The sequence below is a fragment of the Myotis nattereri genome (assembly GCF_964212035.1).
Source record: "Myotis nattereri genome assembly, chromosome: 6".
Lineage (NCBI taxonomy): Eukaryota > Metazoa > Chordata > Mammalia > Chiroptera > Vespertilionidae > Myotis > Myotis nattereri.
Window position 1 is genome coordinate 64,175,194 of NC_138081.1, and position 25,641 is coordinate 64,200,834.

General features: G+C 45.8%; 1 protein-coding gene across 1 annotated transcript in view; it reads right to left on the reverse strand.

Moving 5' to 3' along the window:
- Positions 1-8,351: 8,351 nt before the first annotated feature.
- TRAF3IP2 (TRAF3 interacting protein 2) overlaps positions 8,352-25,641 on the reverse strand; it is a 42,151-nt gene continuing 24,861 nt past the window's right edge. The window contains exons 4-9 of the mRNA XM_081094035.1: positions 24,540-24,718; positions 20,365-20,453; positions 16,784-16,852; positions 15,682-15,798; positions 11,923-11,997; positions 8,352-9,584 (exon numbers count right to left, since the gene is read on the reverse strand). Of these exons, the coding sequence (XP_080950161.1) occupies positions 9,438-9,584; positions 11,923-11,997; positions 15,682-15,798; positions 16,784-16,852; positions 20,365-20,453; positions 24,540-24,718 (676 nt within the window). The 3' untranslated portion in view covers positions 8,352-9,437. The remainder of the gene's footprint in view (positions 9,585-11,922; positions 11,998-15,681; positions 15,799-16,783; positions 16,853-20,364; positions 20,454-24,539; positions 24,719-25,641) is intronic.

A 25,641-nucleotide genomic window follows, 5' to 3' on the forward strand; every position in this document is an offset into this window, starting at 1 on the left:
TCTTATAAAAATAAATCACAGCAGATGCTCAGTAATATTTGTTAAATCAATGGAATAACTAATTATAGAAACTTAATAAATTATAGAGAAGCAAAAAATTTTTTAATGAAAATCAGCAATAATATCACTTCTTAGAGGTAGTATCACTATTAATAGTTTGTGTTGTTCAGTAGGGTTTTGAATAATCAGCATATTTTTACAACACTGCTCTGCAACAAATGGTTTACTTTTTAAATGACAACTTTCTCTTTTTCCCCCTAATTTCAACTGGTATGGTAACTCTCAATTTATTTTATTTTATTTTATTTTTTAATATACTTTTTATTTGTTGATAGTATTACAGATATCTTCAGTTTGCCCTCTTTTACTCCCCTCCTCTTAGCCTCTACCCCCCCATGTTTTCACTACTCTATTGCCTGTGTCCATGGGCTATGCATAGCTATATAATAAAAGCCTAAGTGACTGTTATGGTGGAACAACTGGAATGATCAGTCACTATGATGTGCATTGACCACCAAGGGGGAAAAGCTCAATGCAGGAGCTGCCCCCTGGTGGTCAGTGCGCTCCCACGGGGGAAGCGCCACTCAGCCAGAAGTCGGGCTCATGGCTGGCGAGTGCAGCTGCCACAGTGGGAGCCTCTCCCAACTCTGCAGCACTGGCCAGGCTGAGGGACCCTCCACCCCTGGTGCACAAATTTCATGCACCGGGCCTCTAGTAAGTATATAAGTTCCTTGGTTTTTCTCTTCTCATCCCCCCAACCCTACATTGAGGTATATCAGTCTGTTCCCTGCCTCCATGTTTCAGGTCTTACTTTGTTGGTCAATTCATTCTGTTCATTAGATTCCACAAATAAGCGAGATAATGTTACATTTGTCTTTCAATTTAAATGTTTGCTTAACCAGACCCCTCCCTCCCTTTCTTCTGTGGCTGGATAGTTCCAGGTAGGCTGCATTGCAGGTGATAATGATACCTGCTTTTTTCGAAAAGCAGAGCCAGAGCAGAGCAAATAAGTTTTTCCAGCCTGAAGTCAAAATTTCCTTTTAAATAACAGGTATAATATGAACACAATACTGCTTTTCAAATTACTCTTCAAAATACTTTCAATCCATTATCCTATTTTTGAGGCCCCATTGTGAATCACGAAAGTTAGTTTCCTTTAAAGTCAAACATCATTGCCAGGTTTTGGTATATTCTACCTTTGATCATTCCAGCCAGTGCTGCTGGGGTTCTCACTTCCTTGCAAGGTGTTGGAGGAAAGAAGGCTGTCTCCAGACTCTGGGATTGTTCTGTGTGTCAGCCATGGCCTCTCCCAGGTCAGCTCTTCTGAAAAATGAGATGGAAGTTTTAAGCTTAAAAGCTTATGTGTTGACCTCTCCTAAGGGTTCGTTTTTAAAATGAAAGACTTTTTCTTGTTAGGACTTGCTACTTGCCTTTTTGGAAATAAGAAAACGTTCAAAGTCCCCATAAATAATCATTAATTATGAGGAAGAAAGCAAGAAGGAAACGGTAAGAGAGGAACATTTATTGAGTATTCCCTGCATGCCCGGCACTATCCCGGCTTTTGTCATATATCTTACCTTATCCTGACAACCTGCCTGGGAGGCAGCTCTGCCCTCTGTTTCATGTCTGCCACTCTGGGAGGTAAAAGAGTGAGCCTCAGGCCACACAACTTGTAAGTAAGTGAACTGGGATTCAGACACAGGTCAGTGCATCTGACTCAGTTTGGTCAGAGTTTTCTGCCACAGATTTTGTTTGGGGAAATTGGACAATCCAATATTCATTCATAGAGAGTGTTTCTTTGCCCATTCATTCCAGCAGATTATCATTTTCTGCTTTCTCACTCAGTTAGTTGTATATTTAGCTGACAGGCTCAACTTCAAACATCCTCCACACCCTACTTAGCAGAGTGCAGAAACCCATTTGCTCTCTCCCAGCAGATCCTGGCACCAGCCAGGTTTCTGCTTCTCCAGATGTGGAGGTTGCGGTGTAATGAGTATGTCCTCACCTTCCCACTTCCCGCCATGCTGTCTGGCTCTAATGGAGCTAGGCTGCTGAGGTGTGCCCTGTAGGCTGCATTGTCACTTACTGTTTAATATGCATACTCTGTGGGCTCTTTCATACTTTCCCATTTCGTACATCGTCTCCTAATCTCAGATCTCATTTACATGGTGATTTATAATCTAAACGTGTATGTAGGAAAAAGGAGTGAGCAGGTCTTCTGTTTATTGGCAAAAACCTCCAGCCATCTGCCTCTCTGAAGATCTGACCTTGAAACTGCATCATTGTGAGCTTGGTCCTGAGTCACCCTGAGGGTCAGGGAAAAGGGATCAGCTGGCCCGTTTTCTTAGCACTGACTGATGCTGCCTTGGGTTGAATCTTTTCACAAGGTTGTGTCCTATCTCCTCAGCTAGAGTTTAAGTAATTGGAGGGCAACAGCATGTATCACTCCTCTTTGTGCAAAGCATAATATCTGGCACACAGTAGGCATTTTATAAGTAATTGGAGATTGGTTGCTGATCTGCTGCTGAACTCTCACGGTGTAACCTTTCTGAGAGTAGCTTTTGAATGACAGTATTATTACAAGTGGGAGCGTGATGGGACCAGAACTTTTGTGCTCACACTGGAGTGTCAGGGACTTCTGCTTCATGTGTCTGATATCCAAAGACCTGAATTTAAAAACCTGGGCTTAAAAAACCTGAATATGAAAAGGCCCTGACTGAACAAAAATTGTGCACCTATGGATGAGGACAGTGGCGGGGGAGGTGAGGTTGGAGGGTGGGGTGGGAAACGGGTGGAGGGGAGCTATGGGGGGAAAAAGAGGAAAAACTGTAATAATCTGAACAATAAAGATTTAATTTAAAAAAAAAAAAAGAAAAGGCCCTGCCCACTCACTATCGAAGGCCCCCACTTTGAGGTGGACTCACAGCACAGTTTCATGCTTGAACTTTGTGGTACTGTTTTTCCCAGTTGGGTTAGTGCACAGAAACCTTTCCACCCGTGACCCCGGAGCTTCAGTTAATTCTTCAGCGGCCATTTTCCCCCCTATTAAGACCAAAGGTATGGTGATGTGTGAAGAGGCACGCAGGCATCATCTTGGGGGGCCAGGGCTCCATGAGAGGGGCAGGAGGGTGGTGCTGGGCATCTTGTTGGAGGAAAGAAGCGCAGACAGAAGCAGTGGAGAGGTTTGCTGAACTGCTTGCCAGTTCTGCGTTGAGCTGGCTGGCCCTGGCTGCACAAGAACTTTGAAGTTGACAACAGATCGGAAGATAGAATCAGTTAATTCCTGAACTCAAGGAGCCCTTGGCCCATATCTCAGATAACACGGATGCTGAAAATTGGGCAGGTCCCAGTCTCACCTAAACACGATCGATTGTCCTCCCCTTGGAAGACTGCAGCTTTTGACCACCGCCAGTGGGAGCCGGCCGCACCGTTAAGCCTGGATGAATGAGTGAACAAGAGGCTTTCTGTGGAGGACATTGCCCAGAAGGAGCAAAGGCCAGACAGGTACCTGCGGCCCAGCTGCTGCTCAGTGACAAGGCTGGCAGCCAAGCCCAATGCCAGCTTTTTGAAAGCAGCTCTTTGATAACACTGATTACATTTGCCTCGCTAGAGCCTTGGGCTGATTGAGCTTCAGCCAACTTCTCTGGGTAACAAAGAGGAGGGGAAAGTAATCCAAACACAGGTTTTATTATAAAAACCAGGGAGTGAGAGAAGTGTGTTTATTCTGTAGATAACACACCTGCTCAGTGCCCGGGAGGCTCATTTCCATCAGTTGCCATGGCAAACTGGTTATACTTCAAGGCCATGTGGCTTTGTTTCCTTTTGAGATCTGGTCCTTGTCCTACCTTTTCTAACAACTCCAGCACAATGACATGGAAGCCTGCGACAGCATAATTGATTTCTCCTTCCCTCTATCAACGGTTTCCATTTGTTCGGTGCAGGACTGAGGCTGCCTCCTCCTTTGAACTCCATGCTAACCACGAAGGCATGCTTCAGAGAGCCGTCCTCATTAACATTCCAGGTCCCCCTTCCCTGTCAGCGATAAACAAGCCCTGCATCAATGGCCTCCCTCCTTCCAGACTTACAAAGGAGTGGCTCAGTTCCACGTTTTGCTGCCGATCCAGGTGCCCAGGCGGACAATGTGGGGCTAAGAAGCACGTGGAAGAAACTAAAAATAGAACAGCAGTTTGGACGCATACCAGAGCAGCTACTTCATCTCAACTTGCTTTGCACACTAAGCCTAATGGGATCCATCAGGCATGAGTTCTCTCTCCCTCCCACTCTCTCCCTCTGTCCCTCTCCCCAGCTGCCATCAGAGCCTTCCTGGTGAAGGGAGCAAAGAGAGGTCAGGCAAGGGACAAGAAATGTGTGTCCTTAAGGTTTTAGTTTGCAAGACCTGGGAGATCTGGGGGCTGCAGTTATTCCTTCCATACGCATGTGTCCAGAAAACAGCAGGCAGGCCCAGAACACGGTCACCTGTGCCCAGGTACACTTCGCTCTAAGACTTTCACTGTTTGGCAAAGGCTCAAATATCAGTTCCTTAAACACCGGGAGGTGTGCCCCAGACCCACACTCGCACACTCCTTAAAAGTCAGAGAACTAAACTACCCTGTGTGTTCCTCTTACAGCCTGTGTGGCCGGAGACTAAGAATTTGGGAGCAAGTGCACAGTCACAGATGGAGGGGCTGTGGCACACGTGGGGGAGCCAGCAGCAGGTGACTGCCCAGGGTCTGTGGAAGCCTCCCACCAAGGGACATGTGATTCTATCGGAAAACTTTTTCCAATAGAAAATGGAACAGATAAGTATGAAGTTAGGCACATGCCATCCTGCCTGGGCACAAGGCCGCCCTGACTGCCAGCTGCATGGACTGAACTAGGCTCCTTTGTGTCGTGGATGGGCCTCCTGCAGCTTCCCCACCCGAAGGAGTGGTTGCGTGACCCATATGTGTCTTATTTCTTCATCTGGAAGGTAGTGCAGATGTTCCAAACAGCTATGTATTATTCCAACAAGATGAATAGAACAGATTTCAAAGTAAAAACCTTTTTCAATGTTTTTGTTTTGGAGACTGGCCACATAAAACTAAAAGACATTGACCTGATGGGTAGTGGGGTTTGTCTGTAAGCTTCAGGAAGGTGTCAAGGTCTTTTAAATTGTGCCTTCGTTTCATATAATACCGGTATAAAATAAATACGCCAAGCTACCTCGGGAAAAGTCACACACCATATAATCGGAGCAATAATTACTTCCCCAAAGAATTTCCCACAGAACAAATTGCAACATGATCGCTGAATCCTCCAGCCACCAGAGGACAAGGGGCATCTTCCCTCAGGCCTCCAATGTTCTTGAGGCTCCGGGAGGTACTGGGTCTGTTGTTGAACAAACCTGCCATCAAACACCAGAAAGCTTTCTACGTTCACCAAGTAAATGTCTGCAGACTGGAAATCGGGATACCTAGGTTCTACTGCCTTAGACAAGCCACGGTTTCTGAGGGCCCCCCTTTTCTCACGCAGAAGACAAAATGGCAAAGGTGCAGGATTTCTAAAGTCTGAAAATTGTATGACAGAAATAAATGATATGAGAATTAAGTTGATTTTGGTGCTTTCTTTTCTCTCCCCCGCCCCCAAGTTCATTCTTTATCTTTTTTTATTGAGTTCTCCATCTCCAGGATGTCTGTGGCGAGCCTGCATGGCCATGGCATACTCGGCCCCACGCTGGGCGCCTTATGTGCCACACCAGCTCAGCTGGGTTCGGTGAGCCCGAGTGGGGGTGGTGAAGGATTGAGAAAGGACAGACAAGAGAAAAAAGCTGGGTCTGGGTGTGTCCTTTCTGATGGAGAGCTAGTGACAGCACCTCGGACTACAAGCGGTGTCTTTATTTTATAGCCAGATTCCACAAGGCAAAATAAGGGCGTGGTTACAACGTTCTCGTGGGTTTCGAATCTACTCAATTACATGCACCTGAACTCTATCAAGCCCACATCACTCAGGCACGTGGGGCCACATGTTCGGACCACAGGTTCAAGCTTACAACTACAGCTGTTGGCTATAATTGTGCTGGGAGGGCTCTGCCCTCCAAGCTGGGACTTGCACGTGGCCATGAGAGGACTGTGCCCTCTCATTAGTCTGAGGCTTGAACCTGTCCAAACACTGTGGCCACTCTCCACAAATGTCTATTTGGTTCATTTTTAAAGTTTCAACCTCTATTATAAGTATTCATTTTGTTCACTGGTTTTTATTTCTGAGTTCATCAAATTGCCTCTCTGTCTTTCTTGTATTGTAACTCGGAGTTTTTTTGCAGAACTGTGATCTTGAATTCTGTCATTCAAATCACACATTTCCATGTCTTTAGAAGTTTATTTTCTGGAGATTTTTTCTTTTCTTTCTGAGCTGCCTCATTACCTTGGCTGTTTGTGGTGTTTGGTGGATTCCTTCTCTGTCCACCTATGTATGAGTGACACGTGTTTTTAGTTCCTACACTGCTCTGGCTTTCAGATCTCTGTGACTTTGGTGTTTTCTTTCTTCCTGCCTGGGTTTTTGTTTATTTCGTCAGTGGGCTCATAGAGAGCTAGTTATCTTGAAATATAGTGCATAATTCTTCAGGATGAGCAGCGTTTCTACTGTGTGAAAATCTCCCACACTCTAACCTTATCTTTTCAGTTGCCCCTGGGAGGTGGGTCTCCCTGATTCTTCTTGGTTCATTGAGAAGAAACAGAAAGATTCTGTGTTTTGAGAGGCTCTTTCTGGAGCATTTCCCAATGATCATAGGCTTTGTAACCCATTGGCAAAGGTGAGGGTGACAATGGGGTGTTGGGCAAAGTGGATGAGGTGGTTGATGGAATAGCTTAGGTTAAGAATGCTTGGCAAGGCATCATGAAATAATGTCTGGAATGTTCAAAACAGATTTGGTTAATAGGAAAAAAAGAAAAGGCTTATCAACTCTAGTAATTTTTTCTGAGCACTGAGCTGAGAAATAGCTAGTCTGATACTTTGTAGCCATGGACCGAGATGTCTTTGAACAATATAGAAGTTAAATTAAACTAAACAGGCAGACATTTTGAAACCAGTAACTGAAATTAAAAATTGTATTTTAAATTTTGCTAGTCACTAAATATTAGACAAGAATCTAACCTTGCATTCTGCACATCTCATCCCTAAAGTCAGTATAGGTCTGAATAAAGCTGAGGCTAAGGGATTATTTTTACAGTTCGCCATAACCCACCTCCATCCCCCAAATATCTACAGATGAATGCAAAAGGACCAGGATAATGTCTAAATAAATCAAGTGCTAATCTTAGTGCCAGTGCTCAAAAATTGTTGTTAAAATTCCTTTGATGTTTGTGGTCATCAGATTGCATAGAAACTTCAGGGGTCAAACTTTCATCACTTGGCCAGGTGTTGTGTGTGCGTGTGCACGCATGCGCATGCTTTTTTCTTTTCTTTCCTGCTACCAGTGTAACCAGCTGCAACAGTTTAATAACTATTTGTGGAACACCAGGGACCTTCCCTCATCATTCACCTGGGGTAGGAATAGGGGCTGAGCACTCAGGACCGATCTCTGAAGGATGGGAGGGCTAATAACATCACATTATTAAACCTTTGCTAACTAGAAACATTCAGAGTACTAATTGCTGATGCCATTCTACTTATAACCATGTATAATCCTGAATGATGCCACTCTGCCTGGGCAAAAAAGATAACAAGAGAGAAAGAAGATTTGAAGATTGTGTTTGGGGTGTTTTACATATTTGGAGTTAATCAAACAAGTAAGTTCACCTGGTCGGTATGGCTCAGTTGGTTGAGCATCGTCACGTGCACCAAAAAGCAGTCAGTTGGATTCCCAGAGGCAGCCTATTGATGTCTCTCTCTCACATTGATGTTTCTCTCTCTCCTTCTCCCGAAAATCAATAAAAAACATATTTAAAACAAAATGAAACAAAAACACCCCAAACCAAGTAAGTCAGTTCTACCAGGTTTCAAATGCTTTGAAGCTAAAGGTATGCGTCATTGAGTCTTACAAATGAGTATTTAAGGTATACTAGCCTTTCTTTTCCTTTAAAAAAACCCCCAAACATAAAGTCATTCATCTTACTCAGTAGACATCAAGGTTATAATATAAATAAAACTAGTGTTTTTTGCATTTCATTAGCAAAGTCCATTATTTATAGTTGATAAGTATTGTTTTTGCTATGGTGACACATAAAGTTGAACTATCTCATAGTTTAAGAGGTTAGGCAGACAGATAAGGGAAGAAATAGCTGAAAAGTTTTCATATTGGATTATTCATCTTGGGCCATTATTAAAGTTATTCCACCTTGTTCTATATAGAATATATATTTTGTTTATTCTTTTTTGTAGACAAAAGGAACAAGATATATTTTTCCCCCTAAAATTATGAATGTGAGGGTATTGTTTAAAAAAAATAAGAAAATATCTGTTAAGAAAATGTAATTTCATCCCCTGGGAGAATATAATTATGAAAATGAAAACTTAGTTATTCTTGAACAGAGTATTTAGAATTTAGGTCCTAGACCTTAAACCTTATAGGGTCATTAGAAATACTTTTTGGTCCATGTCATTTTGTAAACTAGACCCCAGAGTTTCAGAAAAGTGAAAGGACTTGCTTAAGGTCACACAGCTAGTTCGTGATAGCACCGAGATTGGAACACATCTCCCAAACCCCAATTCTAGCCTGCACTATATACCCCCTGTCACTTCATATAACACACAAATATTTTTACATATATATTAAGACCCTAAGAACTATGATTCTGTTTAGAATCATGCTCATGTGTAGTACAAAGTTGTTTTGTTTAAAAGTTCTACTGCAAGAATAAAATTTTCACGATTATGTTAAAGGGATTGTTTATCTGGCTTGAATCTTTTAATATAGTCTGTTACATCTGTCTAATATTATATCTGAGAAGCTTTATTGATGGTCCTTGAAGCAGCTGCCCATATTATTATAAATTTATATCTTCTTTGAGATAAGGGAAACACAATGTTACAAAAGAGTAAATGTTTTATTATTTGTACATGAATCCTTTTGGTCTGAGGCCACACAAGTATCTGGCTAACACATAAAAGTAGCCATAAGCAATGGGAGGGTGTTTGTGGTCATTTACATGTGGTCACTTATATGATCTCCTTGCTAAGCAGTGAGAGGCCCAGAATGGAAGAGTCAGACTGTTCGGAGGAACAGGCAGTGGGGATAAGAGGCAGGGAATGCAGAGCAGCCACACCTCCATTCCAAAGACAGGGTCTGCAGAGGTCTCAGGAGGAAGAATAGGCTGCAAAACAGGTTTTCTGGGGTAGGAGGGCCCCTGAGGGACGGACTGAACACAAACAGCTGTGAATGCTGCCAGCCAGCCGCAGCTAGAGGAGTGCCTGCCAGAACAGGGTCCAGATGTGGCCAGCCCCAGTGAGCTGCGGCTGGGGTGTCACAAGGGCACCACCTGAAGCGTGGGCAGAGGCCCCCGGGGGGGAGCCACGTACTCTTCCTCTCTGAGCAGCCGCAGCAAGATGTTTTTTTTATTCTTGGGCCAGCTGTAGACGTGAGTGTTCTGTAGCCAGGTGGGCACATGCTCCTATGGAGAGAGAATGACAGGAGCAAAGGCCATTAGAGAAAAACCTGGATTCCAGATCCCAGGCTCGGTTCCCAAACATCTATGGCTTTCCCTTCTGGGGCATTTCCCACCAAGCCATCCTGGGAGTTGCAGTATTTCGCTTTTGGAAGGGGTTAGCATGTGACGTGCTCTTGGCTTTGGGTGCAAGCTGTATATCTCATTATGGAAACCACATGTGCACAGCATTTTCTGTCAGTCTCCCAGGCTACCTGCCCTTTGCATTTCAATGTGCTTTTCACCACCCTCACATAAAAGGGGTAGGACGGAGGTCATGCAGAGTGATTCGAATTCCCCTGTGATTTTGTAAGAAGTATGCCAAGACTTAATCTAATTCATTATCCTTTCACTCCAGCCACAGGTCTGGCCTGCAGTAGAAGGATCCCAGCAGACCTCCATTAGCAGGCAAAAGCAGAAACTGTGAGCCGGGGATTGTGGGGTGCAGTTTCAGACTACCCTCAAGGAGTGGGCATTCTGTTGGGGAAAGACAGAGATTGAATAAGTAAAAACATCTCGTGTGTTCGATGGAGATACATGCTGTAGAGAAAAATAAAACAGAGAAAGGGGATAAGCAGCGCTGGGGCCAGGATGAATGGTTTGCAGTTTTAAACAGGGTGTTTAGAAAAGAGCGGAGGGAGAAAGCTTTATAGAGACCTGAGTCCAGGCGGATAGAAGAGTGCGCCTGGCTGGTTCAAGGAGCAACTCAGTGTGGCTAGAGAAGAGCGAGTGAGAGAGAGTAGGTGAGGGTCCGGAAGTGGAGGGGGCCGTGTCACAGAGAGCCTTGCAGGTTTTTCTGTGAGGAGATGGCAGGCCGTTGGGGATGGCAGGATGAGCTGAGAAGCAGCACCTGCCGTGTGTCAGGCATCATGCTGGGTATTGATAACACCCAAATGAAGAAGACACAGCTACTGCCTTGAAGAGTTAATAGTCTTATGAGGGAGTCAAAATATAAAGAAAAAGAAACTGTCTTCTAGGCAACGGCATACCCAGGGGTCAGGTGGTGGGAGCAATCTGCCCTGAGCACAGGCAACAAAGGGATTGTTTGAAGAAGTTTTAAAAACATTAATAAAACCAACTGAAAGTTGGTCAGCTTTTTCCATCACCCTGCTTCAGTAATTCTAAACAGTGACTCCCAGTGCCTTTACCCCAATCACACACCACGAATCAAGGTCAGCACAGGGGAAGAGAGATCAGGAGAGGCTAGAGAGACTGGGTAACGTGAGGATAAGCAGGAGTTCACTAGACAGACAAGTCAGGGAAGGGCACTGGTAGTAGAGGGAACAGAAAGTGCAACGGCACAGAAAATGAAAGCATGTGTGCACGGGAGGGCATGCTCAAAGAGTCCAGTTTGACCAAAGCATAGAATCATCTGCACATGGTGACAGGGAAGGCTGAGCATGTGGGCACAGGCCTGTCGAAGGGGCCTCACATGTCACGCTAAGAAAGGTGGAGATGATCTTGTAGTCTGTAGGAAACCACTATGAAACTTTTGAGCTGGAGAGAGATCAGAGCTACATTCTGGGTGTCCCTCTTTGATGGCAGAGCAGAGGATGGCTAATACAGGGTCAGAGTGGAGACAGGGAGACCAGAAGGAGATCTTGCAGTGAGAGCCTGGGCAAGGGGTGGAAAGGCAGGCTATTGTGCAGGCTGTGAGCTGTGCAACCCTGGGTTCCCATTCACATAAACTGGGCCCTCCCTCATCCAGAAGTCTCAATGCAGTCCTGGCATCTAGGAGTGCAGCTGGGCCTGAGCTCAGGGTGCAGCAGTCTCACTTTTAAGACTTGACTACCTCACTGCCTTCCCTTTGCCAAGGCATGGCCTCAGGTGTGTTTTGTCCCCATCCCCCAAACCTGCTGGCAAGCCCTTCTGGTGCAAAAGCCCTCCTATAAACCACAGCAAAGTTCACTTTGATAATTGTGTAGATTTAATTCCTGTATTCTACAGCTTTGAGAGCTGAACTGTGTGCCACAAAATACTTCCGTGGAACAGCCAGCAAAAAAAAGTACACATCTTGACTTTTATGTACAAGAGATAAGAAGTATCAGATGAACAGTCTCTTTTTGGCTCATAAGTTAAAACACAAACTACCTCTTTGTGTGTAATAGCTGTTCAAACAATTAGGACAGCGATGGTCTATCAGATAACACTCTCTTCGTGCTGCTGAACTGCGTGGTGCAACTTGCTGATCTTTCTAACACTGTTCTTTAAGGAGTGATAGAGTTGACTAGGTTTTCCACTTAAAATCCCAGATAGCAAACAAAGCAAAGCTTGAATTCTGAGGGTTTTTTTGTTTGTTGCTTACCTTCTTAGCATTTGGGAAGAGCACAGGGATGAATCTGAAATTCATACTTCCTTGTTTTATAAACTCGATCTGCATCTGGAAGAGAACAAATTCAAGGTTTAATTTCAGGAACGAGGATGAGGAGTTAATGTACAGTACTCACAATCATGCGAGCCCACAGTGCCTTTATTCTGATTTCCTTGAGTGCCTCACTCTTATGATTTGAAGCTCTCCCCATTACACATCTATGCCATTTACTCATTCACCAATCACTTATTGAAGGCCTAATCAGCCTCAGGCTCTGTGCTAGACTTTGTTTTAAGGACTAGGATTGGGGTCTGCTGAGCTGGTTGGCGTCAGCTCACAAAAGCCAGATGTGTGCCTCTTCCCAGTTCTGTGTTCAGTGTCTTCACGTTGGTAGCTTGAAATTGGCCATCGTGAGAGTAGTTATACCACAGAAATGGGAAGATGCTATGAATCAGGGTTTTGTGTGGTTGTTTTTTTTTTGGGGGGGGGGCGGTGTTAAGGGTGAACCAGCTTACCAGAATACCGCTGATACAAACAAACCCTGTCAGCACAAAGCCAGCAGTTTTGTGAGCAGTCAGAAGGTAAATTACCAACCACAGTGCAGTGTGGAAAGTGTGAACAAATTGCTGTGGAAGCCCCAGATGGGGGCCATCCATTCTACATCAGTTACAAGGACAGTTACAAGGGAGGTGTCATTTGGATGCTGGAAGAAGAATGTGGTCAGGCAGGGGGAGAAGGGAAGGACGTTCTCAGCTAGAAAAGGGCCTGAGCAAATGCCCAGCGTGTGGCAGCAGTCAGTGGGTTGGGACCAGCAGGTAATGCCCTGCAGCTAGAGCACAGAATGGGCTTGGAGGTGAGGAAGGCAGGCTGGGGGGTCAGTTGTGAAGAGGTCTGACTTCCAAGCCTTAGGCTGCCCACACCAGTTCCCATTTGTCCTGACACTGCAGTGGTCCACGGAGCTTTAGCTGCCAGAGCTCCATCAAAACCAGAATTTTCAAACTGAGAGGAGTCAGAGTCTTCCAAATCCTGTGACCAGCACCAAGTTTGCAGGCTTCTGATGACAAGGAGAAGAGGAATTGTACGTTCCAACTATTTCATCTTCCAATTGATCTTTATTATGGAGGAGTCTTTGTCGTGCATGGAATAAAAACAGAACCGAGAAGGACATGCCAGTGGCGATGGCTCGTTACTGAGTTCACCAAAGAAACCCCTCCTAAACTCACACTCGTCCACACTCATGCTTATTTGCGTACACACCCAAGCACACAACACACAAGTCATCCACAAGGTGTTTTCTCAGAACCACCTCCCATTGAGAATCAGACGACGCCAAAAGCATGTTTTCGCAGGGGTCCTCAAACTACGGCCCGCGGGCCACATGCAAATACAAATACTGTATTTGTTCCCGTTTTGTTTTTTTACTTCAAAATAAGATATGTGCAGTGTGCATAGGAATTTGTTCATAGTTTTTTTTTTAAACTATAGTCCGGCCCTCACTGTCTGAGGGACAGTGAACTGGCCCCCTGTTTAAAAAGTTTGAGGACCCCTGTAAGTGGCCAAAGCACTGCGCCACTCAAAGCACCAGCCACATCAGTGCAGACACGTGAGAGGAAGGGCATAGTTTACTCGTTAAAAGTTAAGCACTGGGAGCAGTTCCCGACTCCCAGGGCACTGGACACTGTAAAGTGGTTCACCAGGCGGCTCTGCCTGTGCAGGGGCCACTGGCAGGAGTGCATGTTTTTCGCCCATATTTCCAGATCCTGGCTTTGTCCTGGCTCTATTACTCAGCCCCTCTTGGGCACCTATCACACCCTCTGTCCGGGAGTTTGCTGCTGCCTGGAGGGGACCAGGAAGGCTGCCAGGCGGGCAGAAGGCACGTCTGCCTCTGGCCTCTTCAGCCCCTTCCTTGATGAGGGAGGGCCCAGGACATCGTTGCCCAAGACACTGAGTGTGATAATCTGGCTCGTAGCTGGGCGGTCGGACAAGCTCTGGGCTGAGCCGTGTTCCTGCCCGGCACTGTAGCACTCTAGCAGAGCTCCACAGGTTTCCTCGGGACCTCGCGGGACCTGGAGCCCTTCCCACACACCAGCTGTCCACTCGGGACTGCCCGGTTCCTAGAGATGCAGACAGGACATTGAGTGCTTGGAAGCCACGCAGACAAGTAGCAGCAGACAGCCAAGGGGTGGCAGCTCCCAGGCCAGCCATGACCTTTCAGGGCAGAAACGATACTTCTCTGGGCCCTGCCCGTGGGCTGTCAGACCCGGAGAGAATGGAGCAGGAGGGAGACGTGCCCCCTGACTCCTTGGCCTTACTCTGTGACCGCACCACCTGGCCTTGGCGTTTACTTTGGGTTGGTTCTGAGCTCAAATACGTGGCTGGCACTTGGTAGAAGAGGAGACAGAGACGCTGAAGACCCGGATGGGGAACACCCACCTACCCCACCTGTTTCCTGTGCTCCTGACCCGCAGGACAGGCCTGATTTAAGTCAGCATCCCCAGAGGTAAAGCTGCAAGGCCCCTGCCGGCCTGCCGGCCTCCTGCCTTGGGCTGCTCACCCGTTCCATCGGGACCACTTCTGCTTCCTGCCCATCCTCCTGGCCTCGCCAGTGCCCATTCCAGGTGCTTGCCCCCTGGGGAATGTTAGGACTGAGATGGGGCTTACAGGTTCTAGTCTAGTGATCTTCAAGCCTTTTTAAATCTCAGAATCTTTGGTAAACAAACAAGCCAGAGAAAGGCAGACAAACTGTGTCTGAGGTGGGGTGAGAGGCCCAGAACACCCACACCCCCAGCACATATGAGCACAAAGTAGGGACCATGGGAGCATGTGACATCCTGGTCAAGCATGTCGAGTCTTGGCATCCTGGGCAAGCGTGACTGTCTGACAGTATCTCTGTAACTGCCGAAAGCAGGAAGACTGCTTGCCCATAAAACAGCCAGTTCTAAAGGTGGGTGTTATTTTCCGTCAGAACGTTCCATCAGATGCTGAGTAAGTTAACTCCCTATAAATGTCTCCCCCTGGTTTTGGTTTGACCGGACCCCATAGTTCATGAGCGATGAAGAATAGAGACATGGAGGCACAGAGAGGTTTAAGCAGTTGGCCCATGGTCACACAACCTACACGTGAGGAAGCAGATATTGAACCAACCACACGAGTCCTTTTCGCCAGGCTACTCTGCCTCTGTGAAAAGGAGGGGGACAGGATATGACACCCCACAGTAGCCCCGCCCCTCACTGCCCCGCCTGTTGATCCTCCTAGGCCCGTGGTCGGCAAACTGCGGCTCGCGAGCCACATGCGGCTCTTTGGCCCCTTGAGCGTGGCTCTTCCTAAGCCTTAGGAGTACCCTAATTAAGTTAATAACAATGTACCTACTTATATAGTTTAAGTTTAAAATATTTGGCTCTCAAAAGAAATTTCAATGTTGTACTGTTGATATTTGGTTCTGTTGACTAATGAGTTTGCTGACCACTGTCCTAGGCCTTTACACTTGGTAAACAATCAAACCAGCAGAGTTCCGATTCCAGAATCGTGGAACTTGGATCACGGATCCCTCTGCCCTTGTTACTGACAAGAGCACTGGGTCTCAGAGGAGTGCTGAACTGCCCAAGGCCCCAAAGGTAGCAACCCCCCACTCTCCTGCCTGGGCTTCTTCACCGGCATCACGCCTTCGCTTGGTCTCTAGTGCGGGCCAGGCCTTCACAGAAGAAAGAGCCCATCTCCAGCACTGGCGAGGTGCTGCGGGCCGTCACCACTCACCATGCGATGGATGTACTTAGTATGTAAGCCGTGCTCATCCTCGTCCAGCTGCGACTCAGCGCCTTCCACATCCTGTTTGTATTTGGGGCTGATTGCTACGATTATCATCACTGTCTTCTGTTAATGAGAGGGAGAAAGCATGTTTATGAAAGTGTAACGTGCGGTCCATTTGGTGAAGGCAGGCTGGAACCCGGCCAGCAGGCTGTGTGCATTGTCTGACACAGTGGGGATGGAGGGCTGGGCTCATTCTCCGTGAAAGCACTGGCCCTGCTCAGGCAGACGGCTGTCTCCCTGCTCCCCTCTGCCTCCCGCCAGGCTCCCTGCACACACCCGGAGCAAGTGGCTCTGCATGGAGCTCTCCTAAATGGATGCGGTTTTGCCCACCATTTTCCACAGCCATCACTAACCCATGGCTAATGAAAGCCCCAACCACTAAGTGATCTGCATCTTGGTGGAAAGACTCTGCAGCCCCAACGATGAAACGCCCTCCCTCCCGCAGCCGATCAAAGCTGCCAGTGACTGCGCCCTGACTGCCCTGCTAGTGGCAGGGCCCGTGAGCAGGAGGACCAGGCCTTCCACACAAAGCAGATGCCAGGCTGCACACAAAAGGAAAGCCAAAAGCTCCCGCCTGCTGAGACCTCCCCACCCGCTCTCTCCCCTAAAGCAGCAGCTAAAGCGCCCACAGGGACATGCTGGCAGCAATCAATTTCTATCTTGTTGAAGCACAAAGTGCCGGGAAAGCTCTTCAGCCCAGCCCTCCACAACACTTGGGGTGGTCTTGGATTAAATTGAATTCTGCCTCTCCCTCCCCACTCCCGCCTTCATTTCCTCCTTCCCTCTTCTGGTCAGAAAATTGTTTGTTCTGATTGTTATCAACCACCTGTGTCTGGTTGGACTGTTATTTCCTGCCTGTGCCTGTCCAGGAGGGCGACCCCATCCTTCCTCTCCAAGTCTTTGCACGGCTGCCAACAAGTGAGGCTTTGTTGGGACTTTCTCGGCTTTGGACTTGGTGGGTGTGCCAGAGCTTCTTTCATAAAATAACTTCACAAGCTAATTGTCTTTCTCACCAGAAAATAAACTCAGGATTTTGAAATGTACTTACATCTCTAAGGTAGCGTTCCATCCACTTAATGATATCAATGCCTCGGATTCTATCCTCAAAAATGTCAATCTGCAAGGAAAGATGTGGGAAGCAGCTCTTAATGAGAAGTTTTATCTGGGTGCACAGCAAGAGAAAACACAAGACTATATGCATTTAAAATAGAAAAAGTTACTCATGCTTTTTGCAGGGAGGAACATGTAAGTCTAAAGAAAATACAATTTAAAAATAATGTTCCCTATTTCAACATTAGTAGGCATTGAACTATTTAATACCCATAATTAGGATATACAGGCATGCATCAAAATGTGTCTTTGCCTACACAAGAATTATGTTTTAGAAACCTGAGAGGCATGGGCAACAAGTTGGGTGTAAGCCAATAACACACACACCAATTATATATATATATATATATATTTTGAAAGGAAAACATGATTCTGGAACATTTTAATGGCTACATGGTGTGCAAGTATTGAGATATAAATGTGGTGCTTTACTTGCATTAGCCAGATCATCATTACTGTATTATGTCCAGTTTCAATCTATATGTTTAAAAATGATTGCATGAAACTTGGATCAAATCCAAGGAATAGTCACAAAAACAATTACTAAGACGGTGGGAAACGGTTTATGATGAAAATCAAGAAGTAGACCTGTTGGGCCTTGAAAAGACATATAAAGTCTCTGAAGGAGTATTGGAAGGAGAGAAAAGTTAGTTGTCTTCTGTTTTACCGTAGCCTGAATGTCAGGCCGTTCTTGGGCTCAGATCTGTCCTGCAGCCAGAGGGTAGTGAGCGTGTACAAGGTGCTCTTGATTGGAAGGAGGATTATGTGCTGGAATGGGTGACTCAGGTCCAGTGTCCTGAGGAGGTGTTAGTTGACTCAGCCACACCACTTGCTCCCAGATCAGTTGTCTTAAATGTCATTCCACTATTTAGGACGGATGGGGTCAGCAAGCTGTCCATGGCATCTACAATCTAGTCTCACCTCTCTCCTCCCCAAGTGCCCTGCCCTGGTACTGTACCAAAAAGCACAGTGCTAGCCCCCTGCTCTCTGAGTCCTCCCTGCTCTCTGAGTCCTCCCCACACACCAACTTCCTCCTCCTCACCTCACCAAACTCTACCCCATTGTGACACACACATTATCGTAACATTCTTTCATTTACTAAATGTCTCATTTATTTCTTCAACCTGGTCCCAAGCTTCCTAGAACGAGATAATGCTTCATGTTCACCAAACTGGCAGATACATATGGTACATAATGCGAGCTCAGAATATGTTTCTTTACTGATGGCACATTAAAAATGACCATTTGCTGCTTTAAAATGTCTGCTGTCCAATGACTTACATTAAGTAATCTTGAGAAAGCTTTTGTGACTCTCTGTTACTGTGTCAGCAATCCATTTCTGTTCTACAGGACAGAAGCCCCATAATGTTGGGAATGACAATAGACGGACAACTTGGCTCCACTCTTGGTTCTATGATTGGCTTCTGCACTTCCCACTTGCATGAGTTTGGAAACATTACTAAAATTCTCTAAGTTTTATTACCTTCATTTGTAATAGGTGGTTAATAAATGTACTTCCTAGGGTGGTTGTGAGGATTAAAATGAGTTAACATGGAAAAGGCATATCATAGTGCCAGGTGTGATGTAAATACTCAATAAATGATGATAATGATTATCCCAGCACTTAAATTATTCCCTGCTGTGAACTGGACATTCCAGGAGGCACAATGTACTGGCTATCTTCCATTTGTCTCTCCAGATCTCTGCCAAAGTCCACAGCTCTGTCAGGCCAACTTTTCCACATGGCCACTGTTATGGGCCAAATTGTACCCTCTCCCCCCGAGATCATGTTGAAGTCTTAACCCCCAGTGCCTCGGAATGTGAATGTGTTTGGAGATAGGGGTTTTACAGAGGTAATCAAGGTAAATGAGGTCACATGGGTGGTCTCTGGTCCAATATGACTGGCATCCTTACTGGAGGAGAACAGGACACAGAGAAAGACAGAAGGAGATGGCCACTACAGGCCAAGGAAGAAGGCTCAGCATGAAATCAGTCCTGCTGACACCTTGAGCTTGAACTTCTAGCCTCCAGAACTGTGAGGAAGTAAATTTCTGTTGTTTAAGCCTCCCAGTCTGTGGCACTTTCCCTAAAGCAGCCCTAGCAAGCCACTACAGCCACCCTTGCTCACGTTGATATAACCACTGCTCCTTGCCTCTTTAGACCTAGGGGTGGTAGCAAGTCCCTGCTTTTGCTGTCCCAGGATATTCCCACAACAGTCCCTTTAAAAAACTCTCCTTAAATTACCCGTGAAGTTTTCTCACCACTGAGGAGGTCTTAGTGTATCAGTCTAGTAGTGAGCAGCCAGGACTGGGCTGGTGATTCTACCACAGGGCTTCGCAGAGATGAGATCAAGGGGAGATTTGAATTCTGCCTCAGCAGTCTCTGGTTGTTTAGGTCACAAAAACCTGTCCTCTTCTCCCAGGGCAATCCATATGCTTATTTGGAAATGACCAAAAGTAAGATCTTTTCTGACATGTTGGCTTTATGTCCTGTAATTTGACTTTATGTCACGGTTGCCACAGCACTTGCTTATTCCAGAAATGAGAAATTGAAATGTTGGTCTCTAATATAGTCATGAAGTTGGAGTGTATAAATTGTATGCTTTTTAAACTTTCAAACACTTGTATTTTTTTAAAAAATAATAGAATAGAGAAAAAATTCAAGTAAAAACCCTTGTTAAATGATGTCAGATAATCTTGCAAATGGACATTTTTATTTACTAAGTGTTCCCTCTTTATCCATCAACCTTCCTATCCTTAGACATTCCCCTTAGTTTTTGCCACGCTCTAGAATTCACCGTCACTGCATAGCCAGAGCAGGCCACGGGGAGGAAAAGAAGTGGCCTCAGTTTGAGGAAAGCCAGTCTTCCACGCAGGCTCCTGTGATGTTTTATTTACTGTCAAGAAAAGCGTACATGGCTTGAAGCGGTGGCAAGGCACTACAGGGGGACTTGAGGAGCGTGTGCTTACAGAGACTTCTCGGGCCAAGATCACAGTGGACCACAGGGCTGGCTTGTCTCCCTGCCTTAGAACTAGACCAGCCGAGAGCCTGGCCCTGTGGTAGAAGCATCGCCGCTGCATCCGGGTGTGGAATGGCGGCTGTGCACGGCGGGGGACCCAGGCTGCAGGCTTCTGCCTCAAACCCCCCAGCACAACAAAGGACCCTGTAAAATGAGCGGGTGAAGCCTGCCGCCTCCTGCAGCAGGAAGCACAGCCAAAGCGGGTGAAAGAGGCAAAGGGACAAAGTGCAGCGAGAGGCTGGCGTTTCCTTCAGGCCAGGGGTCAGCTGCGTCTGGGCTCGGCATGAACACCCTTCAGGCTGCTCAGAGGTTCTCGCAGGGAAAACATGCTGGGGACTTTAAAATCCAGAAAATAATTACCTAAATTCATAAGCATTTAGTTCATAGTCATGAAAATCAGATCAAACATCGGCAGCTATTTATCATTTGCCTCCTTTTGTGTTTTTCTTTTCCTGGACTCACTTTAATTGTTCAGTCTCCTCTTTGGATACAATACTTACTGCAGTTTGAAAGCCATTTACCAGCAAAAAGTTCACGAATTTCACCACCTCCATGGCTGTGTCCACAGAATAAGTGATAAAGACTTTCCCTAAGAGAGATTTTTCACAGTTATTACAAACTAGTCAAATAATACGTATATTTTGAACAATACATGTAAATTGTATGCAATGTCTTTTGTTCTTCTAGAATAATAAAGGGAAACCTCTGGGTGGGGGTTGGTCTAAGGGTCTATGTCTGCAGCAGTGTGGACTGCTGTCCTCAAGACATAGATCGCAGGCCCAAAGGAGCAGGGGGGTCTGTCCCAGGGCGTGCAGACTGCTCATGGTGCATGCAAAGCAGAGGCACAGGGGAGAGCGCGGGCAGGCTGAGCCAAGCCGAGGAGGTCTTCTGAAAAACCACATGATGCATTAACAGAAAATCCGTCACCCAGAACCTGCATGTCCTTAAAATCAGGACACCACCTGGTTTCTTAGAGACACTTGGCACTGTGCCTAAGGAATACTCTCACAGCAGGCCAAGAAGCTGAGTCTTGCTATGGGGCCACCCTGTGGTGTCCTCCTTTGATCTTGTGATGCTCTCTGCTGCCTTGAACTCTTGCTTGACAAGAGCAAGTGAGGGGAGAGGGAAAATGTTCCCTCTCCCTCCTTCCTCCTCATCCACTCAGTGGTGGGGGGAAGGCCAGGAAGTTGACGTAGACTAAAGCACAACTCAGAAATGTTAGTAAAATCTCAGTAGCTTGAAAGAAAGTCACTGCCTCTAGGCGGTCCAGCTCTCGGCCTCCCTCGCACCTCCCTAGGTCAGCCTAGGGCGGCAGACAGTACTGTGCCTACACACTTGACCCAGGCAGCGTGAGAACCAGTGTTTTCTCAGGCTTATGCCTTGGGGAAATTATCTGGCTAGCGCGTTAATATGAGAGATGAACAATCTCTCTGTGTTGGTTTCTAGTCTGGAATGAACCCGCTATATCTCAGGAAGCCCCTGGGGCAGAGGGTGGAGAAGCAAGTGGAGCTGGAGAGAAAATATGAGTCTTTTATATTAATCTATGCTTAGGCTCTTGTTTTCTGAAACCCACCTCAAATGGAAGTGTGTACAATGGTCATATTGGCTCTTTTAAGTAGCCAGGTATATTGATGGCACTCAATTTCTTCTCAACACTTTATATTCAACAAATTCCTATGTAATAATTTTAGGACTCCCTTTATGAATTATGGTAAAATAAATATGTTATCTGTACACTGACACCAGGCCTATATCCTATGCAGGGTAGCATCCACGCTCCAGAAATGCTCAAAATTATAATGTGTAAGACTTTAAGGAGATTAAAAATGTTTTCTTGAATGAAAAACAACACTGGATCATTGTATTAGAGATCGTTCAACTTCTAAAGGACTAAAGTGCATAGATCCCCAACAGGAATTAGTACCAATGCAAAAGGCTTAATTTTCAAGCTTGGTTCAAAGAAGTGCCTAGATTTAGACAGGACTTCCTAGAATTACCTGAGCTTCCTTAGCAAGCACTGCAGGATATAACAATTTCACAAATAGTGGCTGTTTTCCTAAAATTCGTGGAACTTACTGTCCTGACTGACCTTAATATGAGGACATTTTGGTGATATTTCAACATTTTTGTTTCTGACTGCAAAATGTGGAAAAAGAATTATCACCTGACTCATAGTCAAATATTTCTTTAAAAAAAAAAAAGGTTTAGTTTGCATTTGGTTGTAAGGCAGCATGGAGAATGTGAGACTGCTTTTTTTCCCAACAAGACTGCTCATTCCTACAGGAAACGACCTCGTTCTTGATGGCTGCTGCGAATTTATGGTGAGAAGTTAGGTTCCTGACCAATACCACGTGGGCATCTAATCAACTTACCCAGGGACAAGTCCACTCAAGAGCATCATTTAGAAGAAGGAAAAAGCATTGGGGTTATTTGTTGTTGGAGTGTATGGTTAAGAAAATCTAGTGATAAGATATAAAAATACAGGTGAGGGAGAACCAAGATGGCGGCATAGGTTAACGCCGGAGTTTGCTGCCTTGAACAACTACTTCAAAAGTGAAACTAAAAAATGGAATGGACATCACCCAGAACCACAGGAACGCTGGCTGAGTGGAAGTCCTACAACTAGGAGGAAAGAGAAACGCATACGGACACTCAGAGGAGACGCAGTGCTGAAGTCAAATTCTGAGGTGCGGAGTGCGCGGAGCGGGCTGGCGGCGGAGGGCGCAGTTGGCGTTTTCAATCGGGAGGGAGTCGCAGACTCTGAGCTCCAGATACAGGCGAGTCTTTAGGGACCCAGACTCAAACGGGAGAAGCAGGACTGTCTGGCTTCGGTCAGAGCGAGTGCAGCTTTCTCTCCGAGCTTTGCAGCGGGTGCTGGGACTCAGAGAGGCAGAGCCCCTGGGGACAGGACTGAGAGCCACCATAACTGCTCTCTCCAGCCCACCCTGTTGATCCTGTGCAACCGGCCCCGCCCAAGCCCTGCACAGAGGCATTTGCCGGATAGCCTCAGGCAAAGGCTAGATTAGCACCTCCCTAGAGGACAGAAGTTCTCTCACTGCAGACACAGCTGATTCTCATAGCCACTTGGCCTGGAGGTCAAACCCTCCCTGGTATTAGCTACAACAACCAAGGTTTAACTATAAGACTGCGCACAAAGACCACTAGGGGGTGCACCAAGGAAGCATAACAAAATGCGGAGACAAAGAAACAGGACAAAATTGTCAATGGAAGATATAGAGTTCAGAACCACACTTTTAAGGTCTCTCAAGAACTGTTTAGAAGCCGCCGATAAACTTAATGAGATCTACAAGAAAACTAATGAGACCCTCGATCTTATATTGGGGAACCAACTAGAAATTAAGCATACACGGACTGAAATAACGAATATTATACAGACTCCCGACAGCAGACCAGAGGAGCGCAAGAATCAAGTCAATGATTTGAAATGCGAGGAAGCAAAAAACACCCAACCGGAAAAGCAAAAGGAAAAAAGAATCCAAAAATGCGAGGATAGTGTAAGGAGCCTCTGGGACAGCTTCAAGCGTACCAACGTCAGAATTATAGGGGTGCCAGAAGATGAGAGAGAGCAAGATATTGAAAACCTATTTGAAGAAATAATGACAGAAAACTTCCCCCACCTGGTGAAAGAAATGGACTTACAGGTCCAAGAAGCGCGGAGAACCCCAAACAAAAGGAATCCAAAGAGGACCACACCAAGACACATCATAATTAAAATGCCAAGAGCAAAAGATAAAGAGAGAATCTTAAAAACAGTTAAGAGAAAGAAACTCAGTTACCTACAAGGGTATACCCATACGACTGTCAGCTGATTTCTCAACAGAAACTTTGCAGGCCAGAAGGGAGTGGCAAGAAATATTCAAAGTGATGAATACCAAGAACCTACAACCAAGATTACTTTATCCAGCAAAGCTATCATTCAGAATTGAAGGTCAGATAAAGAGCTTCACAGATAAGGAAAAGCTAAAGGAGTTCATCACCACCAAACCAGGATTATATGAAATGCTGAAAGGTATCCTTTAAGAAGAGGAAGAGGAAGAAAAAGGTAAAGATACAAATTATGAACAACAAATATGCATCTATCAACAAGTGAATCTAAGAATCAAGTGAATAAATAATCTGATGAACAGAATGAACTGTTGATTATAATAGAATCAGGGACATAGAAAGGGAATGGACTGACTATTCTTGGGGGGGAAAGGGGTGTGGGAGATGCGGGAAGAGACTGGACAACAATCGTGCACCTATGGATGAGGACAGTGGGTGGGAAGTGAGGGCGGAGGGTGGGGCAGGAACTGGGAGGAGGGGAGTTATGGGGGGGGAAAAAGAGGAACAAATGTAATAATCTGAACAATAAAGATTTAATTAAAAATAAATAAATTAAAAAAAAATAAAAATAAAAATAAAGAAAAAAAAAAAAAAGAAAATCTGGTGATAAGCACTTTGTGAGTATCTCTGGTAGTGTGGAAATCACCAAACACATACATACAAAATGTTGGTCACTTTCTTAGCAAAAAGCAAAAAAGTAAATTTTATTTACTTGAGAAATATTCAAGATAATGGATGAATAATCATGAAATACTCTCAAAGTATAAGACCGGAGGAGGAGGAGAAGGAGGAGGAGGAGGAGGAGGAGAAACCATTGCAAACAACTTACGTAATTCTTCTGGTAAATTGCTTATTTTCAGAGTTCCTCTGGCTGGAGGGTTACTAGGGGGTCTAGGGACAGCAGCTGGAGACGGAGCCTGGGGACCCTGTGGTCTCAGTTCGGCAGGACACTCCAAGGACTCCTCAGGAGCTCCAGCTCGTTTCAGTGGCTGGTTATACCGCTGGTCCCTGGAAAGGAATACATGTACAACAATACAATTTTCATTTTCAACAAAGGTGCACCTGGAGGAACAGGAAGGCTTTAAGAACTATGGGAAGATACCAGTGAGTTATCTTTCTCCTCTGCTTCCAGTTCTTTTCTGAGCCAGAGGGACAAGGGGTGCTCATGGAGTTTCGGTCAATAAGCTATAGGGCAGGTTACCATTTGTAAGGGCCTGTGCCAGGAGTCGCATAAGGGAAGCAGAATTTGATTTCTCGATTCAAGGACTGTCTAATTGGGAAGATGAGTCTCATGCACAGGGCTGAGGAGGTCACCAGTAAAACATAATATAATGGTGGTGCAAGGTTGGTGTGACAGGCATTCTGATAAAAAGGACTTTTAGCTCATGATAGATAACATCTGATTACGTATCAAAAAGTAGAAAAGGCCATGTAGCTTTAAAAGTATTAATGTTGTTAACATAGGGATGAAAATCTGATCCTGAAGATCCTTCCAGAAAGTTTCTACCACTTGGTTTTGGTTGCCAATATTCCCACAAACATTCTGTTGAGAAGAACCATCAGACACGCTCATGTGAGATTTGGAAGCAGAAGAAATGCAGGCTGTGCTTCTGCTATACTCCTGTGGCTTGTGCTCTGCAGCGTCAAGGCCAGGGCATGGGCCTCCGGTGTGGCCAGTGCAGATCTAGCGGGCACTGAACGCATCAGTAGCTGCAGTGCTGGCGGCTACCTGGTTCTGGATTGTACTGTGCAGTGTGGCCATGAGTGGAGAGCTTCACAGGGACGCTCTGGTTCTCTGCCTCTCTGACCCTCACACTGGAAGCAGCCCCTTTGGTGTCCTGGTCTGCGGTGTTGCTCTGGGATCATTCTGGAAGCCCAGCCTAAAGTTTGCTCCTTCAACCCAATAATGTTGTAAGCACCCAGTCCCCAAG